The sequence below is a fragment of the Excalfactoria chinensis genome, chromosome 8 (genome assembly GCF_039878825.1).
Source record: "Excalfactoria chinensis isolate bCotChi1 chromosome 8, bCotChi1.hap2, whole genome shotgun sequence".
Taxonomy (NCBI): Eukaryota; Metazoa; Chordata; class Aves; order Galliformes; family Phasianidae; genus Excalfactoria; species Excalfactoria chinensis.
The window spans coordinates 22,916,352-22,935,989 of record NC_092832.1 but is presented as its reverse complement, the minus strand read 5'-3'; the positions used below and the strand labels follow the sequence as shown (position 1 = coordinate 22,935,989).

Here is a 19,638-nt window from a genome sequence, read left to right as displayed (position 1 = left end):
AGAACAAAACAAGAAAGTCATGGAAAACCCCTTAAAATTCTCTGGCTTCAGAATTTCATGGAGCAGCATCTTCACTATCTGGACCAATGGCTGCATCAGATTCATTTTGTGCAGCGCATGGTAGCAGAGATTTAGTCATGATGTTGCACCCATTTCTCCTGCTATTAGGAAAGAACAGTACTGAAGAAGAGCTGTCATGTCGGGTTCAGATTCTTGTGGTACCAACCAATTCATATTCATTCCACTAACACCCCTTTGCATGCAAGTTATAAGACTTTCACCACAGAAGCGCAATAGCAGACATCCCAGAAGGGTGGTAGATACAGATTTGCAGATCATTATTTTAAACCACCTTTGTAATTCAAAGCTACAATCAATTTAATTTCTTTCTGAATCAGGAAAACAGTATATAATCAGGTACACGCAGCAAAAACATGCTAGCCAAATTATACCTTCATACAAATAGCAATTACACAACATGACACTGATAGAGTTACCAGATCAGTTCATTCTGAAGGTGCTGAAGTACACAATGACTAGATAACTGAACATTAGAGGTGATGTTTTTATTTGAAGGATGAGAATTAGGAGGGAGAGGAAGGGAAGGAGTTAAAAATAGTAAAATATGGTCATCCTGACATTCATCCCTGCTCACCAACTATCAAACATAAGTTTTCTTTTTAAACTGAAGTACCGATATATTTACAGAACAGTCTAAGAATATCAGTCAGTTCCCGTGGAAACATGGAGACTAACCAGACAAACAAACAATTTGTGAAATGAAAGTGAGTTTGAACCGACATGCAGCTTGCTTTCATCACTTGTATTTTATCAGGCATCCATATGCTGTGCAATACGTTCCGTTCAACACATCATTTGAAACCCACAGGTAACCAAGGAAGAAGTAAGTTGTTACGGTGAGCATCTTTAGGTAAAATTTCACACGTCACAAAACAATGCAATCGACACGGGTTTTACACAGAACACTGGGTGATATTTTGCACTGCGGTGACTTGGAAATATAATTCACTGCACAATACTAACAGAGTATTTACAGAAAACAATCATTAGTCTCTTATAAATAAGGTGACCAAATATCCCAAGGCCTCCTGTTAAGACGTGCAATCCCTTTCAGGATGAGAACAGGTCGGTATTTTGCTCTAACGAGTCTTCTCTTTCCCTATCACTTTTTCCAAGCAGAGAAGAAAGATCCCACACACAACCAAAAGTAGTCAAACAGCAAAATCCCCTTCAAGTTATCAAGTTTAAAATCTTAAGCTTAGCTCATTCTTTCAGTATTATGTCTCCTGTCAAACTTGTTTCTATTGCTTTATTTTAGCAAGTTTCCACTTTCCCCGACACAGCGCTGATCCCAACCTTACTGAGAGTACAGAGGACTCAGGAGAGCTGAACTTCAAAAAGGCATAGTCTGAGCAGCAAGGAAAACAAAAGAACACAGCTGGCAGGCAAAAGAAAAAGGAGGCTGAAGTCCTCATGTTCAGAAGGGTTATGAGGAGATGAACATTTTGGTCGCCTTAGATACAAGTCTCGTTTGTAACTTGCATGCAGGAACTTTTGTTTTAATCTGGCAAAGTGTTGAATACCACAACCACGCACAGTTCTACTCAAACACCAGTCTGGTAAACAGTTTTATAAACAGCAATCATAGGGATGAAATAGCTTTCTGTCCCAGAAGTCAAAACCCAAGATGTTCCTAGAATTGCTGGGTTTTTTCCTTCCCAGGTGTGCATATTAATCTGTACAAGTCCAATCTCTTTGTAGACAGCAATAATCCTACAGGTATGACCAGCTCAAGCAGCGACCCTTTACAAGTTGCTTATGCGGTTGCCATTAAAGTTGACATTCACCAAAGGTTACCATACATGGTTCTGGGTACCACAATTATAGGCAAATCACTTTAATGGTGACCACTATATTACATATTACTCCAACTACACACACATCAGAAGGGATTATTACAGAGACAATACTTTACACTCTTATACCTGCAGCTCTCAGTTTGGTTTATTTTGTTGCTGTTTTCTACATGGAGGTGGCCTCCCATGACGCATTATGTGCTTTTCCAAACTATCCAGGATGGCAATAGCAATCCTCTGGACATGTGGATCAGTCTGGACGTTTTCCTTAATGTTGTACAAGTGCTGTAAGCCACCCTCTTCAATCAGCATGCTGCAGTACCTGGCAGCTGTAATAAAAAAGTACAAACTTATCTAGGGTAGAAATAACAGTTATTGCAAACAATGCTGAAATTCACTTTCATCTCCTAAGCCAGGCAGCATTTAGGACACTTCCTAAGTTTCTACTGAAGTGCATTTGTACTTTGATGGGTGACAACAGGACAGAGTTGTTTTGACAGGATGCAGACTGTCTCTGTTTTCATGTCTGTCTTAGCTAGCTGGAAAGTGCCTTGTAATATGCACAGTATTCTCTTTCCCTCACATGCTTTTTAAGTGCATATATGCACATTTTAAGAACAGAGAAGCAGAAGTACAGTCTCTCTGAGTACCCAAGTAAAGCTATCTTCTCTAAGAAAGGCTTTGACTTAGAATAGTTAACAAAAAATGGTACCACATGTACCACATCAATCATACAGGCTTGGAGAGCGAAGAGGGAAGAGTCCTCTAGAAAACATTTTGCCAAATGCTGCTTAAGCTGACTGGTACGTGGTATAGCTTAACTATACTGGTACGTGGTATAGCTTAACTATACTGGTACGTGGTATAGCTTAACTATACTGGTACGTGGTATAGCTTAACTATACTGGTACGTGGTATAGCTTAACTATACTGGTACGTGGTATAGCTTAACTATACTGGTACGTGGTATAGCTTAACTATACTGGTACGTGGTATAGCTTAACTATACTGGTACGTGGTATAGCTTAACTATACTGGTACGTGGTATAGCTTAACTATACTGGTACGTGGTATAGCTTAACTATACTGGTACGTGGTATAGCTTAACTATACTGGTACGTGGTATAGCTTAACTATACTGGTACGTGGTATAGCTTAACTATTTGCTAGGAAATCTAGTCGCCAGGAAAACCTTTTCAGAATAAAGTTACACTTATATTTCAATTTTCGTTATAGGTTTTAAAAAGTCTGCATCAATTCCAATGTCACTACACGGAGAGATCAGCTATACAAAGAGCCACACTCATAACATAACATACAAGCTTCAGAGGTTGTTCCAAAAAGGTCAGAGTGACTGTAATGCAATCCACGGAGCATTATGCCAGATGCACCCAGTTTCACTGTTTATCTCAGCGAAGCACCACCTGAGTTGTCTAAACCCTGACATTAAACATTTCTGCAGGGATCACATCTATTGCAGTGCTACAGCTATTTTAGGTTAGTGAGCTCACTGAGGTGGCTACAGCATCGTGAAACAGCAAAAGGAGGAAAAAAACCAACAAGAAAAATCAATGCTATTAAATCCAGACCACTTTTTATCCTCTTCTAAGAAGGTGACAACAATACAATGCGTCTTCTCCCCAAGAGATAAAGTCCTTTGAGTGCCAAGTGTCAAAAGCTTGACATTTTTTTCTCCACATAACACTTCATATTTCAGAATTAAACAATTTTTTCCCCAGAGCACATTATTACATTTACTTCTGAGCATTTGGTTTCTCTGCAACGTTCTCTGGAAGCTTCTGGCACCAACTGCCATCAGAATTAAACTTCAGGACATATGCTCATGATATAAATATAGATACATAATAAATACATAAAAAAATTAAGACGCTACTATACTCAAATTAGGTGAATGTTATTCAGTTATTTGCAGCCTCTGCATTCTGTAGTGCAGTTACTCACTGTCAAGACAAACCTCTGTGGCATGCTGAAAGCTCAGAGGTTATGCAGCACAAAATAAACTCTAGAAAATAAATAGAACAAATAAGACTGTACTCTGAGCTAACAGGGTGGAGGCACAAAGAGGGGGAGAAAGCTTGTTTTAATTTCACTAACACCAAATTAGTTTGTCTTAGTGAACAAACTGTTACCCAGAGTCTGACCACCACAACTTTGTCAGAAGATAATTTATTTAAGAAACAAAAAAAAATCATTAAGAAAGCCAGGAAGGTTTGTAAGCTCTTACATTTAGGTATGCTCAGGGGACTGACTTCCTACCTGTGCATTTCATTACAAGCTCTCAAGGCATTTTACAAAGAATATGCTGGCGTTCTCATTTTGCAGATGGGAAAAGCAGATTGAGAAAGTGCTCTTCGTGTAGCAGCACGTTATTGCAAAAGGTGATTAGGCACCAGAATCAACTAAAACTTCTGTTCTGATGGTAGGACAGCTACCTGCTGTAATCCTTGCTCTCCTTTAATTTGAAAGGAGTTTGTTGCCTTTTACTAATATTAACATCTCTGAACAAAAACACGTGTGCAAACTGCAAATGTAAGTAGTCCTAACACACATTTTGAAATTAATATTGTGAATCACACAGTAAAATTCTGGCAAATAAAAAGAATATAAAGAGCTTCTTCTTACTCGTTTCCTGCCTTGTTTTGTGTAAACCTCAATGCATTTTTTCCAAAGTACCAGGAATGAAAACCATAGAAATTCCCACTTCATGCTAGCGAATAGTATGCTAAGGGATAAAAACTGTATGGGTCATTTTTATCTTAATACATACGATTTTTGCTGCAGACATGCTGCATGGCCCACACTGCCCATAACTGGACGCCCGGTGTCATGAAACAGCCAAGTAGTGGAAAAAATGGATTGAAAGACCTGTTAGAAAAGGAGACAAGTGATCAGTTTATTTTGTTACTAGCTATCCCTTCAGAGATCATAACATTGCCTACTCATATTTACCAGCTGGTTTAACTGAGAAAGACTTCTGAGAAACTTGGAGTTTTAGATGCAGTGACTGTCTTTTAACACTTAAGGCAGTAACTAGCAAAAATATATATTGTGGATACACAGTGTATTTGTTCACATTGCATTTTGATGATTCTTACACCTTAAAAATAGTAGTAAACAGTGGAAATAAAGATTAAGTGGACAGTAATTATCTAATTGTACTTTATATGACTAGCAATAGGACTAGAGGAAATGTCTAGGGGAGATTCAGTTTGGCCATTAAGAAATACTCCTCCAAGGAAATGGTCAGGCACTGAAATGGGCTTGCCCAGGGAGGTGGGGGAATCACCATCCCTGGAGGTGTTCAGAAAACATTTAGATGTGGTACTGAGGGACATGGTTTATTGGGAAATATTGGTGATAGGTGGATGGTTGGACTAGATCATATTAACATCCTTTTCCAACCTTGGTGATTCTATGATTCTGTGGCCTCAGGCCCTCTTATTTAGGGCAGACGGTGCTATAACCTTGTGCTCACCAGTGTAACCTTACTGGTTAACCTTTGCATCCAAGTCTTTTAGACCCAATGGACCTGAACACCTGAAAGGCAGTCATAAAAACATTACATTTACTTTTTACAGGAGCTCCTACCCTTCTTCGATCACAAATAGAAAATCAACATGCAGTGTATTTTAACTTGATAGGTGCTTATTTCACTGGACAAAACTATGTCAGACTGGCAGCTTATTCTGCTTCAGGAACAAGTTTCAAATTTAATTCAGTTCTACTGTATTTTCCCAACTCCAAATCAAGGCAATAGTTACCTGTAAGCCACCATCTCACATTCTGGAGTTGGCCAATTCAATATAGCAGAATGCTGCAAAATACAAAACAAAGAACACTCAACCTTAAATACAAACATACGAAAATTGAAGAGCATGATAGAGTGCATCATCGTTTCAGTACCAGCTGTTCAAGGAGAGATGTTCTCTGGCTGCGACTTAATGTCCAGGCCTGCTCTCCTCGAGATATTAAATGTGCAATAATCCCTGCTGCAAAATAGCTGACTTCTACCTCCACGCTGTGCAATAATTTACTGATGTGGTCTATAAAGTCCTTCCACATTAATTCAGAATGGAGTTCTTTAACTTCAGCTATGTTATTCTGGAGGGGAGAGGAAGAGGGAGAAAAAAAATAAAACATTAGGAGAAATAATACGATTAAAGTGAGATTAACATATACATATGAACTACACTGTGCAAGTAAACACGTATAAACACCAAGATGATAATCATATATCAAATACAGCTTCTGCTTTTGAAAACTTTTCCGGTTTAATACAGAAATTCACCTTAAAATATACAAAGACTTCATCATAAGTGAATCTAGCGCATAGAATGTAGATTACAGTCATTTATAAGCTAGTTTTTATATCTTCAGAACACAGTCAATCTCATTAAATCTCACCAGCATGCAGTTCTCAATTCCACTGATTTTCAATTACTTTTTGCACTTAGATTTATCTGAAGCCTGACTCTGACAGGCTCTTCTTGTTTACTGTAACCATTGATTTCAATAAGATTAGTGTCTTTGGAAAACTGACAGAATAATCTAAAAATAAAGTCACTTGCGAGTGATGAACACTACAAAGATTAAAGGAGAATGTAAAAATACTCAACGCTTCTTCAAATTAACATGGAAAAAAGATGGATTTTTAACAACACAGTTTTCAGACATTTTTGTTCATCTCACCAGAAGTCCAAGAACCTTCTGTTGAATGGATGATTCTGATGGAAAAGACTGTGGAAAAAAAGAAAGAAATTATATGTAACTGTTTACAGTGTTAATTATAAACCTACGTTGACAACCCACAACACAAACTGTACCCCTCACCTCCAAAACTCTCATGAACAGTTCAAGACCTTGATTTTCAATGAAGTGCCGACACGTTGTTGGTGATTCATCAGTGAGGTTCCAAAGTGCGCTCAGTGTGAACTTAAGGGTTGTATCTACAAGATTCTGATTTGTTTTCTGTTTAACTATTTGTAGTAGTTGCTGGAAAAAAACAAAGCAAAACTAATTATGATTGCATATCTAAAAACCTGTTGGTTCCTCTGCTTCTTTCTGCACAGACTCAGCTAGGGCAGGCTATTATTTATAAGCAGAATAAAGACCCAAATATTAAGGGTCAAACTCTACCACCCAAAACATGCTACTAAATGTTTTGTTCCCCCTTTTCAACACTGTTGCCTGCCAGAGGAATTCCTTTGTTTCCACCATAATTATATGCATAGTATCATTGCTGCTGGCACAAAACCATCCACAAGACTCTGGGAACCACATGAACACTGACAGCACTAACAATTTAATTCAAATATTCTCTTTTTAAGCCTCTCTAGCCTTATACAATAAATTTCAAATCAATAATCTCTTGCTATTTTACTTTGTATTAAGTTTTGTCAAGCTTTTCCCACTTAGGCTTCTTTTCACCTCTAGCAAATTCTCCAGGCTTTGTTGTTCAAAAGAACTTTCAAATGAATACAGGCTAATGCATTCTTAGAATCCTCACTCCTTATTTTTGTATTATATCTTTAGGAAGAATGTTTGCATGAATAGCTTGAGAAGTTGGTATTTTTGACTGTCAAGAAAGCATCTGACATACCCTAACAATGAAGAGCTCTGCACCAAGCTGAGCAGTTTGTTCCGTCGAAAGCTGTGAATAAACAAAACTATAATCAGCATTTTTTAAAGGCTTAAGAAATACTAACTAATTGATTCTATCAAAGTTTAAACTTTGTACCTTTGCAGCAAGAATGGAAATTATGGCTACAGCCATCCTTTGCATGTTTTGATCTTCATGATTACACAGCCACTGCATAACAAGTTTGGCTGCTTCGAACCTGAAAGTTAATGATAAGTTTAGTTTTCACAAGTCTCATAAGTCTTAATCAAAGGAAGATGTGTACAAAAGACTCTTCAGATAGAAATGCAAGGAAGGAGAAACAAACAAAATCGAATAAGCTTATTTCAGTATTCAGCAACAGAAAAGCTTTCTGCAATGCTACAGTTCGTTTTAACTGACATAAAACTTGCCTGTTAAATGGAACATCCTGAAGTATTCTGTCACTGCACAGAGAAAGAAGACAATTCTTTTGCAGCTATAAGAAATCAAAAAGAAAGATTTCAGAGATGCACATATTTCAGAATACTTTCATGCTCTGAATCCTTAAACATATTTCCAAAGACTGTACTGAAAATGATTGCAACTCAAAAAAAGGGAGAAAAAAACCTAAAAAATGGATGTTTTCAATAGTGACACTTGTCCAGAATCCAGAATTACCTGTTGATGATTTGGGAAATGTTCCATGGCTTTCAGGAGCAAGTGAGTGACATCAGCCAGAAGTCTCACAGGCATGCCTGCTGCTAAATCTTGCTTGGTTAGGTTGAAGACGCACGCACTTGCTGCCAACTGCACTGGCAAATTCAGGGGATGATTCCTCATTCCAATAACCACAAGCTGAAATGCAAGAGTTTTGCCCACGTTACATACATATGCACTTGTGAACATGCCCCACCAGCAATCCACTGCTGCTGCAAACCACAACAATGACTCAGCAGCACCCAGTATCTGCCTCCTTTTCCCTGAAGTGAAAAATCCATGTGGTGAGACTTGAATTCTCAGAGGGAATATTTCCCTCTGCTCTCAGATTGAAAGCTGGCAATTCCTGTTTCTCCATCTCCTTTTGTGCTGTTTGCTGCAGCCTCACAAAGAAGGTGAGGCCTTCAAATACAGCAGAAGACCTACACCTTTCACAGCTTTTTCTCCAAATATGTTTTTGGCTATGTATATTGATTATGATCTCTGTTAGGAAAATAGTCTTGCTTATCACTGATTGTTGAAATCTTCTTGATAATGAAGCCAACAAGATCAAAGCCATTTGTTTGACTTGAAAGAAGATGGGAGAAGGCGGATGAAGCCTATTTCAGTGATGTTTCTCTTTATGACCACAGCAGACATTAAACCATCTCTGGTGTTCTAACAATGAAAAGCCAGTTCCTAGAATGGATGTTAAGGAATGTTCCTAGGAACTGACACTAGTTCAAGCCAAATATATTAATATGATTTGACCCAGTACAGACTGGATCTGAGGACATAACTCTGCACCTGTAGAAAACTCCATTCAAAATTGTATGAAAACATAACATAGATGCTACTAATTTTGGACATTACCAAATTAGCCCAAACAAATTTTAGTTAATATAAAACCCTAACAGAGCATTCATCCATATCTCTATACTTCAAATTGATAATTTTAATCCATCAGAGAATTTTAATCTTAAAATCAAAATACAAGTGTAAAAGCTTAAAAATCATTTTTACCAGGGCTTTGAGAACGGCCTCCTTAAGATGACTTTAAGGAACAACACAAGACTTTCTCATCAAAATTATATTACTTTACCTTCAGAATTTCAGGCTTTGTTTTTTCCATTACGTGTGTCAAGCTGAATAAGTGAAAGAGTGCTTCCCTCACAAAGAAGGCCCGTTCACTGTAGCGCTTCAGGGCTTCAGAAATCTGAGTTTCATTTGCTTCTCCTGATACCTGTGAACAGAGCAATAATCTTTAGTTCAAGATGTCATCGCTTACTTTAAGAATTATGCTCATAAAGTTGCAAAGCTGTGGCTTCAAAAACACTAATATTTCAGCCAAAGTCTTCAGTGAGCAAATGGTTCCGTTAGTTGCCCATCTTCATCTAGAACAACATGATCTACAAACACTCCTCATAAAGAATTCACTTTATGAGCCAAAAACTGGCCTCAGTCATCTCTATAAGCACAGCCACTTAAAAGTAGCACTTTGTAACAAACAGAAACTGCTTAGGATGCAATAAAATGCTTAAAAGCACTTCACATAACTATATGCTCTATGAAGTTCCTCCAGTAAGCTGACAAATGTGGTATTTTGGATGATATTTTCGGCTTGTGGCTCTAGCACTGCCAACAAAACAATATTTCTTTTTATGTCTACAGCAGGTTTCCTATAAACTCAATCTGTAGCAATAGCTTTCCAGCATAGCATTAAAGAACTCAATCATACTGATCGCAAAAGGAATCGTCCTCAAAACTGGGATACAGAAACCAAAATACACATGAAAACTAACAATGAACTGATCTAGATGAAGGGAACATTGGAAGAAATGAGCTGTTGACTAATGCCAACTTAATCTTTAATGGTCTTAAAACCATTAAATCAGCAACTAACTGCAATTTTTTTCCACTTCCCAACCTTCTCTGCCTTCCATGTTACTATATTGTGCCTACTTCATATCTGCAGTTGCATTGTTATGGGTGGTTTGTTCTTCAGCTGCAAACACCTTTTTTAATACTCTCAGCGAAGCAGGCAGAGCTTGTTTTTACCTAATTTGTCTCACAAGGAAAAGCAAACATACGTAGATGGCAGTGACACATTTCATGCATTCTGCATTGCAGTAAGCCGATTTTTTCCAGTCCTGCTACACCAGGAAGAAATCACAGCCCTGACAGAAATGATACCAGCTCAGACTTTACTATGTTCTCTCTGTTGATTAAAACAGAGCAATCATATTTACTGACATGTTCTACAGGCAACCATACACTAAAGGAAGAACTTCCATGTGGCTTCATGGTTTCAACTATGTCAGTCTGTTGTTTAATCTTATAAGAATTTTCTATAATCATATTTCACAGGACTGTTATAAAGCTAATGATGTTTTACTCGTGCTGTCTCCACAAGAGTTGTGTTCTGTTCATTATTTAGCAGTGTCGAAACTGAGCAGCTGAATAGTTCAGTACAGTCACCAATGAATGCCAGGTCACCTCAAAAAAAAAAGAAACCACTAACAAAAAAACCTGCCTTTGCATAGCACAGTCAATTGTATGAAGCATGTATTCTAAACAGCAAGGATTATATTGAGTTCTATACCGAATGTGAGGTGCCATTCCCTGAAGCCATACATCAATCATATCAAAGGGGAACCTGCTTTCTCCAACACTGTTTCAACACTCATACATATTTAACAACTTGGTACTTGAGAAACTCAGCCATTACCAGCTGTCAGAAGTTCAAGGTGAAAAATATCATTAAATAATTGCCATAGCTGCAGTGCCTGTAACAAAGGCATTCTAAATTCTTAAGCTGAAGTGTAAAACTCAATTTGCACAAGAGATATTTGGCCACATAATGCAAAACCTTCCTCATCCCCTCCATAGTTTCCTTTCAACACCTCCAAAGGACCTCTCAAGATGGGCAGAAGACTTACAGTGAGGAAATGACAAATCGTGATGGAACACAACAGTAGCTCAGTTATTAAATTTCATCCACTGTGTTAATCTTTAACTGCTCAAAGCTGATGCAAACTGTATCTCGACTTCTAACACATTGCTGCCTCATGCTACATACTGTGCTGGAAGTATGAGAATATTATGTCAGTAAATTACTTCAGACTAGATCAAGTTCAGCTCTCCTAGACCTACTGTATTGAATCAGGACTTGAGGCTCACTGAAAAGGCACAGAAAAATAGTTGTAAATATATATGTGTTACATTTATATATATTTGGTTTTTTACAATAATATTATTTACATCTAGCAGCTTCTATGCCAGAATTAAGTAGGAATCTGAAGTGAGGAACAAAATTCACAGTTAAAAAAGGAACCTACATCCTCCTCCTCAAACACCCACATGCATTTGTTACAAATGATTAGATCTGTATCTCCTGAACATTTTCATTTTTCTGACAAATCCCCCCACTTAACCTTTAGGTTTCCTTCTCCTGTTAGGAATTCTGAGTAGCCGGCATCAGTAGCTAGCAGTCCTACAAACTGCATGGTTGGCCGCTGCTGGATAAATGCTTCTACAGCCTTATCTGTGACATGCTTCCTTCCAGAAATGTCCAGAGACACGAGGTTAGGCAAAATATCTTTCTGTTCCAGTAAACGAAGTGCTATGTCTGACGTGAACTGTTTGTCATCTGAAATATCGAGGTGATTCAGATATTTTAGTTCTCTTATAACATCCAGAATCTGCGTTGTAGTCATTTTCAAGCATTTCAGGTGGTGCATGGTCAAAGACTTCAGGCGGTCTTTGCAGGTGAGAAGTGCTGTTATGTCAGTAACAGAGGTGTTTGATATATCCAGGCTTTCTAACCTAGGGAGAGAAGCGACATCTGCCAGGTCCTCGTTGTAGAACAGAACGTTGGTAATACTTAATGCACGAAGCCCAGACAGTTGACTGAAGCACCTCTCGTAGGGGTCTTCCAAAGAAAGAGTCAGTGAGTTCAGCACGAGGCATTGAAGGTTTTGTTGGATCCATTTATTGCTGCCAAGCCCACTTATAATGTCTGTGATTGTTATATCTGCATTCACCCCAGTGGCATCAAGTTCTACTAGCTTGTGATGGCAGAATGCTTTCCGGAAGGCCACAGCGGAGATCTTTGCTTTCCGGATGCAAGCTCGTTTCAAACGCATCTGATTGCCTCGGAAGATGCCCACAGTTCCATCGTTCAGAAGCCCTGTTGGAAAACAGCATTAGTGTTTGGTTTTGTGTTCCAAAACAACACTTCTATTTTAAGAACCCAAAGGGAAACAAGTAAGAAATGTTAGCAAGGAAAATCCACTGCAGAATAGCACACCTTGGACCACTGCGCTCCCGATCTCACAAGCTTTTGACATTCTGCTTCGAAGATTACGAGTACACTTCTAGATAATCTCACATTAAAGAATAGGACCGTGAAATTAAGATGCAGTACATTCACAATACAACTTGTTCAGAAGGTGGAACATACAGCAAAATAAGATGTGGGTAGAATTTGAAAACACTCAGACTACAGCCTGATGTTTTTGGCTTTTCTCACTAGAACTGGATAGAAACAGGATAGAAACAACTTGCATCTCGCTTTAACTCAATTGAATACTGAAGCATTCGACAATTTGTGAGCAGGATCAATACACTGTATAAGCCAGTTATTTCACAGAATAAGGTAGGAGTGTTGCTCAGAAACAAGCTACAAGTGAGAAAGAAACCTAAAAAGTGTTCCAAAGACGAGAAGCAGAAGGGTAAGTAAAGAGTGGGAAGGAGAGAAAGATAGCAGTAAAAAAAAAAAAAAAAAAAAAAAGAAAATATAGCAGTTTTGCTTGAGATTATTATGCAGTCATCTTATAATCTTGCTACAAAGCAGAAAGATTAATAGTCTTTTCTTGCAGCATACTGACAAAACACTAGCTGAAATGAATAGCTTCATGAACAGGATTATCCAAAACATACTGGAAACACCAAGATACTTTGTGTCATCAACAGAGCCATTACTGTTTTATAAACAACCATAGGAGATGGGTTTGGGTACACAAGCACGCATGTAAATGCAGTAGGAAGCGTCTTTCCTTCTAGTTTGCTCTAGAGAGCTGTAAATGTCAGCATCCCTGTTTTGTATCTTCAAGCATACCGAAGACAGTAAAGAAACTGAAAACACAATATATTTGGATAAAAACATAACTAACACTATGGTTTGTCTAGATTTAAGCCCTGAGCTACTAATTGCCTCTGCAATGAAGACAAATCCGTATTAAGATCTGCAGATCTTTCTGCACAACAAACAGTTCAGACACTTCTGACCAGTCAGCTGAGGAATGCCTCTGCTGCAGGAGAAGGAAATATGAGGCAACTGCTATTCAGGAAATAAATATAGTGTAATGGCTTGGTTAAAATATAACTAAAATGTAACTACTTAGTCATTTTTGCTAACCTTTCAAATGAAGGATCAAGTTGAGCTCCCTGGCTGCCCTACCTTAGCTAACCCTGTTTATCTGGTATCATTTTCCATTTTTTTTTTGCCTTCTTGCACTCTGACACAGTGTTTGTGATGTTTCTGTGGCTGGGGCTGCCCTCATCACTGCCAGCACAGGCAGTGCATTTCTGGTCTTTGAATTGGATTTCTCAAGGCTACTCTAAACCATCACTTATCAGACAGCAAAAAGCAAAGCATGATGAAAATCAAGAGGTTTTTTTTTGCATTTGCATATTTCTGGGACAATCGCTTCTGTTATATCAGACTGGAAACAACTGGGGGAAACTAGAACACTAATATTTGCAAAGCCAGCCAGCCAAATCTCCACCTTTGGGGGGGTGGGGGGAAGAGCTTTCACTCTGTTTACAGCAATATTCTTGTGCCTGCCTCATCCCTAAGGGAAATTTGAAGGAATGGGAATCCTGCCTCTTCTCTAGGGTAATCCATACACTCACTGCTTTCATGCCCCAAAGCTTTTACACAAGCTTAACACTGTCCTTTGTCATGCTTAAAGAAAGCAAACAAAACACCATCTCTAGCATCTCTCCCATCTAATGCACTGACAGATGCAACAGGCCAGTACCTGACAGGTAAGAACACCACACACCCTTTAGAAAACAATTACACTGCAGCTAAAAGCAATGAGAAACCATTTTAATGAAGAAATCACAAGATTATTTCAGAGTTTAATTATATGGATACATGGTAAAGAAAACGTAATTCGGTTCATCGGTCTGCAGGAAGTACTGAAATATTTAAGCACTGTTCAAAGTTGAGTTAAATCTTTTTTAAAGTGATTGAAAGATCCATTAAAGAACAATCACTTAAAAGAACATTTGATTATAATCCTAAAGGTGAGACAAAGTCCTTTCTATTTAGAGCTCTCTATATGGCTGTGTGACATCCAGCTGAACTTATGGCACAACCAAAATGCCAGAAATTCTCTATTCGGAGACTAAGGGAAGCATTTTAAGTAGCTCCAACATGTTCTGTTACAAAACACACCAGAATTGCGCCGTCACATCCCAGTAAAGTGCTCCCACTGAGGACCCACAAAGAATTGCTTTTACCATGAAATGCCATCGTCTGCAGCAATCGATCAGCCACTTCCTGAGGAAACATCCCTGGCTCCTGCAAGCACAGCGTTCCATCTTGCCTTTCTGTACAGAACTTCTCTAGGTTAGCAGTGAGGAAATTCAAGCAGATGTCAAGTAAGGAGTAAGGAGAAGCTTCCTCCTGTCACATGCAAGACACAATGAAACAGAGGTGATTTAGTCAATTCATTTTCTCTGTGATTCTTCCACTCCTCTACACATTTGTTTTTGGGAAGATAATTATTTTTGCTAGCTCTGCTCACACTTGAAGAAGCCAGTATTAGAGATGAGACACCCCTCAGAGCAGCACTAAGCCAGGTCACACAAGAAACAATGCCTCCCAGAACCCACCCGGTCTGTCTGTTTGCTGGTGTTCATAGAGAACATTCCTTATTTCCGATGAGAGAATTTGAATCTATGAAATCTGCAGGGAATTAGTCAAGATAGACTGAATATATCTGACTGAAATAATTACTTCTTGTAATCTTCCACTCAAACCAGTGCGCACTCAAAGTTGACCACCAACTCACATTAGAAACAAAGATAAACCTTGTGCTGCAACGAGGTAACAATTCTTACAGTATTCCTGCTGATAAAAGATACCAGCCTCCTCCTCGTCATGCTGAGGACCTGGAAATCCTCCATAGCACTAGAGCACTGGGTAGAGAGGACCTTTCCTTCAGAGACTGAGATTGCATATTGATATCTGAACACCTCTGAAGTTTCCCTTGTTTTATTCAGCGTTAAGAATAGCCTTCTGTTTTTGGTCTCACAGATTAATCAACATAGAGGCCGACTCACAGCGCTGTGAATCATCCCCAGGCTGCACAAAGGAGGACTGACTGGTACAGACTCCCCCGGAGAGTCTTGAAAATAACAGCATCAACTGTTGCCACATCTCATCTGTAGGGGTAGGGGGGGAAAAGGCAGCTTGCTTCTTATACTGAGAGTTAATTTCACCTTTCTTTTCCAGCTCTATTGCTTCGTTAGCCATAGTATCCTCACCATTCAAGTACAGAAAGATACAAAAGTTACACAGAAGAAATATAAAGAAAACGACAACTAGATCTTCAAAAATAACGTGAACCTACATGAAGACTGGGAGGCACCACGTTATTAGATGGAACAGCGCTTATCTTTAATGAATCACACACTGTCAACAAAGAGATACAGCAGTTCAACAGCTCCTGAAGGCTTAAGTACAGGTTTGGGAACAAGAAACTCCAAGTCATTCAAACACAAACACCTTCTGCAGCATTTGACATGCCACTGCCAACTCCTCTAACTCGATCTCAATGTGTACTCAGCTTGATTGTTCAATATTATTGTTGAAGAAACAGGAGTTATTTTGTGATGCGACTCGCTGCATTAACAGAAAACAGCAGTTTAGGGTGGGAGGCAGCCCAAGCTGACATGAAGAGGAGGGACAGAATCTGGAATCATGAAGGCCTTTTGTTTCTTACAATGTGCAAAAACACCTGAAATACTTCCCAAGAGAAATTTAGCCAGTTATTTTTAAATATGAAGAGCAAAATATAAATATTAAGAGGAAAATATTTTCCTCAACCTGGAATTAATAGGCATACGGGGCTTAAGACAGCTGTCAATTCAAATGAAAATCAGAACCCTTACTCAAATGAGTACAAAAATTACTCTCAGTGCAGCAGGCAGCCTCATCTCTCATTAGCTCTCGTGCTTCTAATTTGATCCTTAGACATGACAAAAGCCAGAATCCGGGCTCTGTTCATCCCTTCTGGCACTGTTGCATAATTTGTGCCAGAAGAGCCAACACACTTTCATACATCAGCGAACAAACTCTGATGAGAATTTTTAGCCCTGCAGACAGGCTGCTAGCACATGACTCACAAAGCTATTTTTTCAAGCAGCACCTCTTGCCGGCCAACCTAATCCAGAGACACCGCTTCAATTTTTGTATGAAACAGTGGCTTTGGAAGTCCACGCAGTACCTCTCTATGGCAATAACGGGACCGAGTCCACAGGCAGGCATCAGTTACCATGTCTAATAAAGTCTCTTGACAAGCACCATAGAAGTGAATTCCTGCTACTGAAGGAGAATGGCCTGAATACTACCTGTAAACCTTTCACACGACCAGCAGCATTCCTTTTCTTAACTTCCTACTTTAAGAGAGCATTGCCCACTTCAGGAGCTCAGAATGAGGCCACAGCTGTACCTGAACTCTTACTGGGTTACGGTTTCAGAGCTTCCTTTCCCTAGTTATGCTTCTGCACATCACCTAGAGAACAAGCCTGGTACTTGTTGTGCAGTTCATTTCATGTTCTGGTGCTTTAATGCAACACTATAAACGTGTGGCACCCTCAGCTCAGGATTCATTTCATAACAATCATTCAGCACCATTTCAGCAGAACTTTTATCATAACCTTAACATGCTGGGTGTGAGAACCCAAACAAAACCTGGTCCTCTGGAAAGGCACCACCATGCAGACACCTGTTTGTACAGCAACAAGAAAAAAAAGAGACAGGTTTAGCCAATGTTTTCCACCAGTAACTGCAATCCAGCTCTGCAGGAAAACTAAACCTCACTGCTGTGTGAGCCTTTTTCTCTATAGGGATTGTGATCCTACCAACCCCAGCCTGAAAGATCCAGTTCTTTCTAGTTTTGTGTCTTAGACTCATTAAAAAAAAATAAAATCAAACCATTTTCTTCCCACCTCCAACTGGATTTTGATCAGTTTTTCCTCAATAAATCTGTATATAAAGCCTTGGAAGACAGACACCAACTTCAGCTCCAAGAGAACTATTTCTAGGATATACTAGAACTGCTACACATAATTACTGACTCACTATAACGAGACTCAGGTGTGTGAGGTGTCTCTGCTCTGCCAAGCTCATCCCATCAGCTTTTCTTCCCTGAACGCCCAAAGAAGGGATACAGCATCAGGGACTTCTCAAACAGTAGCAATTATTGCTCTCAAGAAGCCAGCAGGGAAATAAAAGGTGGCACAGCCTCAGGCTTCAGCCCTAAAAGAAACCTTATTAAAACAATCAATAAATAACAGCAACTCTGCGGTGTTCATCAGAATCATTTTGAGCACTAACAAAGGGAGGGGAGTGAAAAACAAGCAGGTGGTTTAGGGATTTACGCTATGGAAAAGAAGCATCACAGTTATCCTACCGAAATTAACGGAATGAAGCAGAAGTAGACAATTGATTAACCTCTCAAGGAAGCATTACACACCGAGCTCACATTTAATACCTTCCCTAATTACTCTGGCATATGTGGGAATGCACTGATTAGAGTTGGTAGTGATACAGTCAGCAGAAACCACAAGAGGCCCAAATAGTGCCACGTGAAATCCATACAGTGAGGCCACATACTTGAAAATTAATATAAAGAACTTCCAATGTGGGTCCATCAATTAGAAACGAGTGGAGAGAGGAGCCCGAGAGGTTTGCTTAACCACAAGGCAACAATGTGGGGCAGCCAAGAAAGGCATCAGGAGGAGCACCGAGCAGAAATAAGCAACTATTGTGTCGCTTCCAGGACACTCGTGGGGCTACGTGCATTAAGAGATATCTGCAGCACCTCCATTTGAAGACAGCAGCTATTAGAATGTGCTGGGGGGAATAAAAACAGCTATTAGGCTACCACAGATCGCATGGGGAGGAAATAAATGAGCGCTGCTTATAAATAAGGCACAACAAATAAACGCAGCTTTAGAAAGAAGCTGTGGAGGCGATGCACAACGCCAGGTACACAGAACCGCCATGAGCTGCAGCTGTGCCATTAACTTCGATGTCAGCGCACAGCTCCAAGCAGAGCCACACGGCTCGGCCCCAGCCTGCTGACAGCACAGCGGGTGCAAAAGGCACCGACCTTAAAGCTCGGAAACTTCATCAGGAGATGCAAACAAAGGCAGCCGGAGGGCTGGGCCGCACCTCACGGGGACGTGGGCGGGAGTCGGTCGTGCTGTGGGATGCTGCCATGGGATGCTGCCCTGCTCTCGGTGCCGACCGGCCGTGAGGAAGCTCCGTGAGAGGACCGGCACAGCAGCAACCACCCCCTCTCCGCAGCCCTCCAACCCGCCGGCTCCCCGACCTCCTTTATATAACCGGCAGGGCGGCAGCCGCCGCGTTACACAACAGAGAGGGCAGCGGGGCCCGCTCGGTGTCCGCGTGCCCTCAGCGGCGGAGCACCGCGCCTCACGGCCGCCGCACCGCCCGCCGTGCGCTGACAGAGCGGGACCAAAGGCGCCGCCATCGCGGCCCCCGCTCCCCTCAGCGCACGCCTGTCAGCCCGCGGCTGGAGCGGCCCGCCCGCCCCACGGACACGGACCCCGACCCTTCCCTTCCGCAGCGCCTCGGCAGCACGGCGCTCACTCACCATGGCGGCGCTGGGTGCCGGCGGCGAGCGCCCAGCCGGCCGGGTCCCGCAGCTTGGCTGCCTCCTCTTTTCTATTTTTTTTTCCTTCCTCCCTTTCCTCCCCACCTCCCGACCTGGAAGTGAATGTTCGCAGCCGGCCGGGAGGCAGCGCCGATCCCGCCTCCCTTAAAGGCGCCGCACCGGGCGGCCTGCCGGCTGCTCGCAGCGACCTGCTGCGGTGCGGTCGGGTTTGCCTCCCGCTTCAGAGATGGAGAAGAGCTTTGCCAGCAGGTTTCGCACTGAGTAATTTCAAGCTTCAGACACGCTAACAGCGATAAAAACCCCTCCCGACACACTGTAGAGGCGCTGTGCAGAGAGTACATTTGTTGCCTGTTGGCAGCACAAAGTGAGCAGCGACACAATTACTCCGCCCAGGTAACGCGAACGTGGAGAGTTCGCAGTCACATCTCGTGAGGAATTGTTTATACAGCGTTTGGGTGCGAAGCAGCAAAACGACACCCCGAAATAACCCCAACCCACCGCAGCC

The 19,638-nt window shown here is 40.8% G+C and overlaps 1 protein-coding gene across 2 annotated transcripts; it reads right to left on the bottom strand.

Moving 5' to 3' along the window:
• Positions 1–545: 545 nt before the first annotated feature.
• LOC140255743 (protein zyg-11 homolog B) lies at positions 546–19,361 on the bottom strand. 2 transcript variants are annotated; one of them, XM_072343564.1, is made up of 14 exons: positions 19,113–19,361; positions 14,725–14,890; positions 11,628–12,382; positions 9,296–9,436; positions 8,176–8,352; positions 7,929–7,993; positions 7,636–7,735; positions 7,498–7,548; positions 6,729–6,890; positions 6,588–6,635; positions 5,802–5,999; positions 5,660–5,712; positions 4,666–4,763; positions 546–2,206 (listed from the first exon to the last, which is right to left on the bottom strand). In XM_072343564.1, the coding sequence occupies exons 1-14, from the start codon at positions 19,113–19,115 to the stop codon at positions 2,016–2,018; spliced, it is 2,208 nt and encodes a 735-aa protein (XP_072199665.1). In that variant the 5' UTR covers positions 19,116–19,361; the 3' UTR covers positions 546–2,015. The 2 variants fall into 2 exon arrangements, with proteins under 2 accessions (XP_072199665.1, XP_072199666.1); XM_072343565.1 differs by lacking the exon at positions 14,725–14,890 and having other exon boundaries at positions 19,113–19,350.
• Between the last annotated feature and the right edge of the window lie 277 nt (positions 19,362–19,638).

Bases quoted from the DNA above. Each gene is read 5' to 3' on its own strand.
- LOC140255743 (XM_072343564.1), bottom strand. The intron at 9,437-11,627 runs GTTAAGTGGGGG...CTCTGTTCACAG, and splicing joins CAGGAGAAGGAAACCTAAAG to GTATCAGGAGAAGCAAATGA. The intron at 2,207-4,665 runs GTATGTATTAAG...TTTTTATTACAG, and splicing joins GCATGTCTGCAGCAAAAATC to CTGCCAGGTACTGCAGCATG.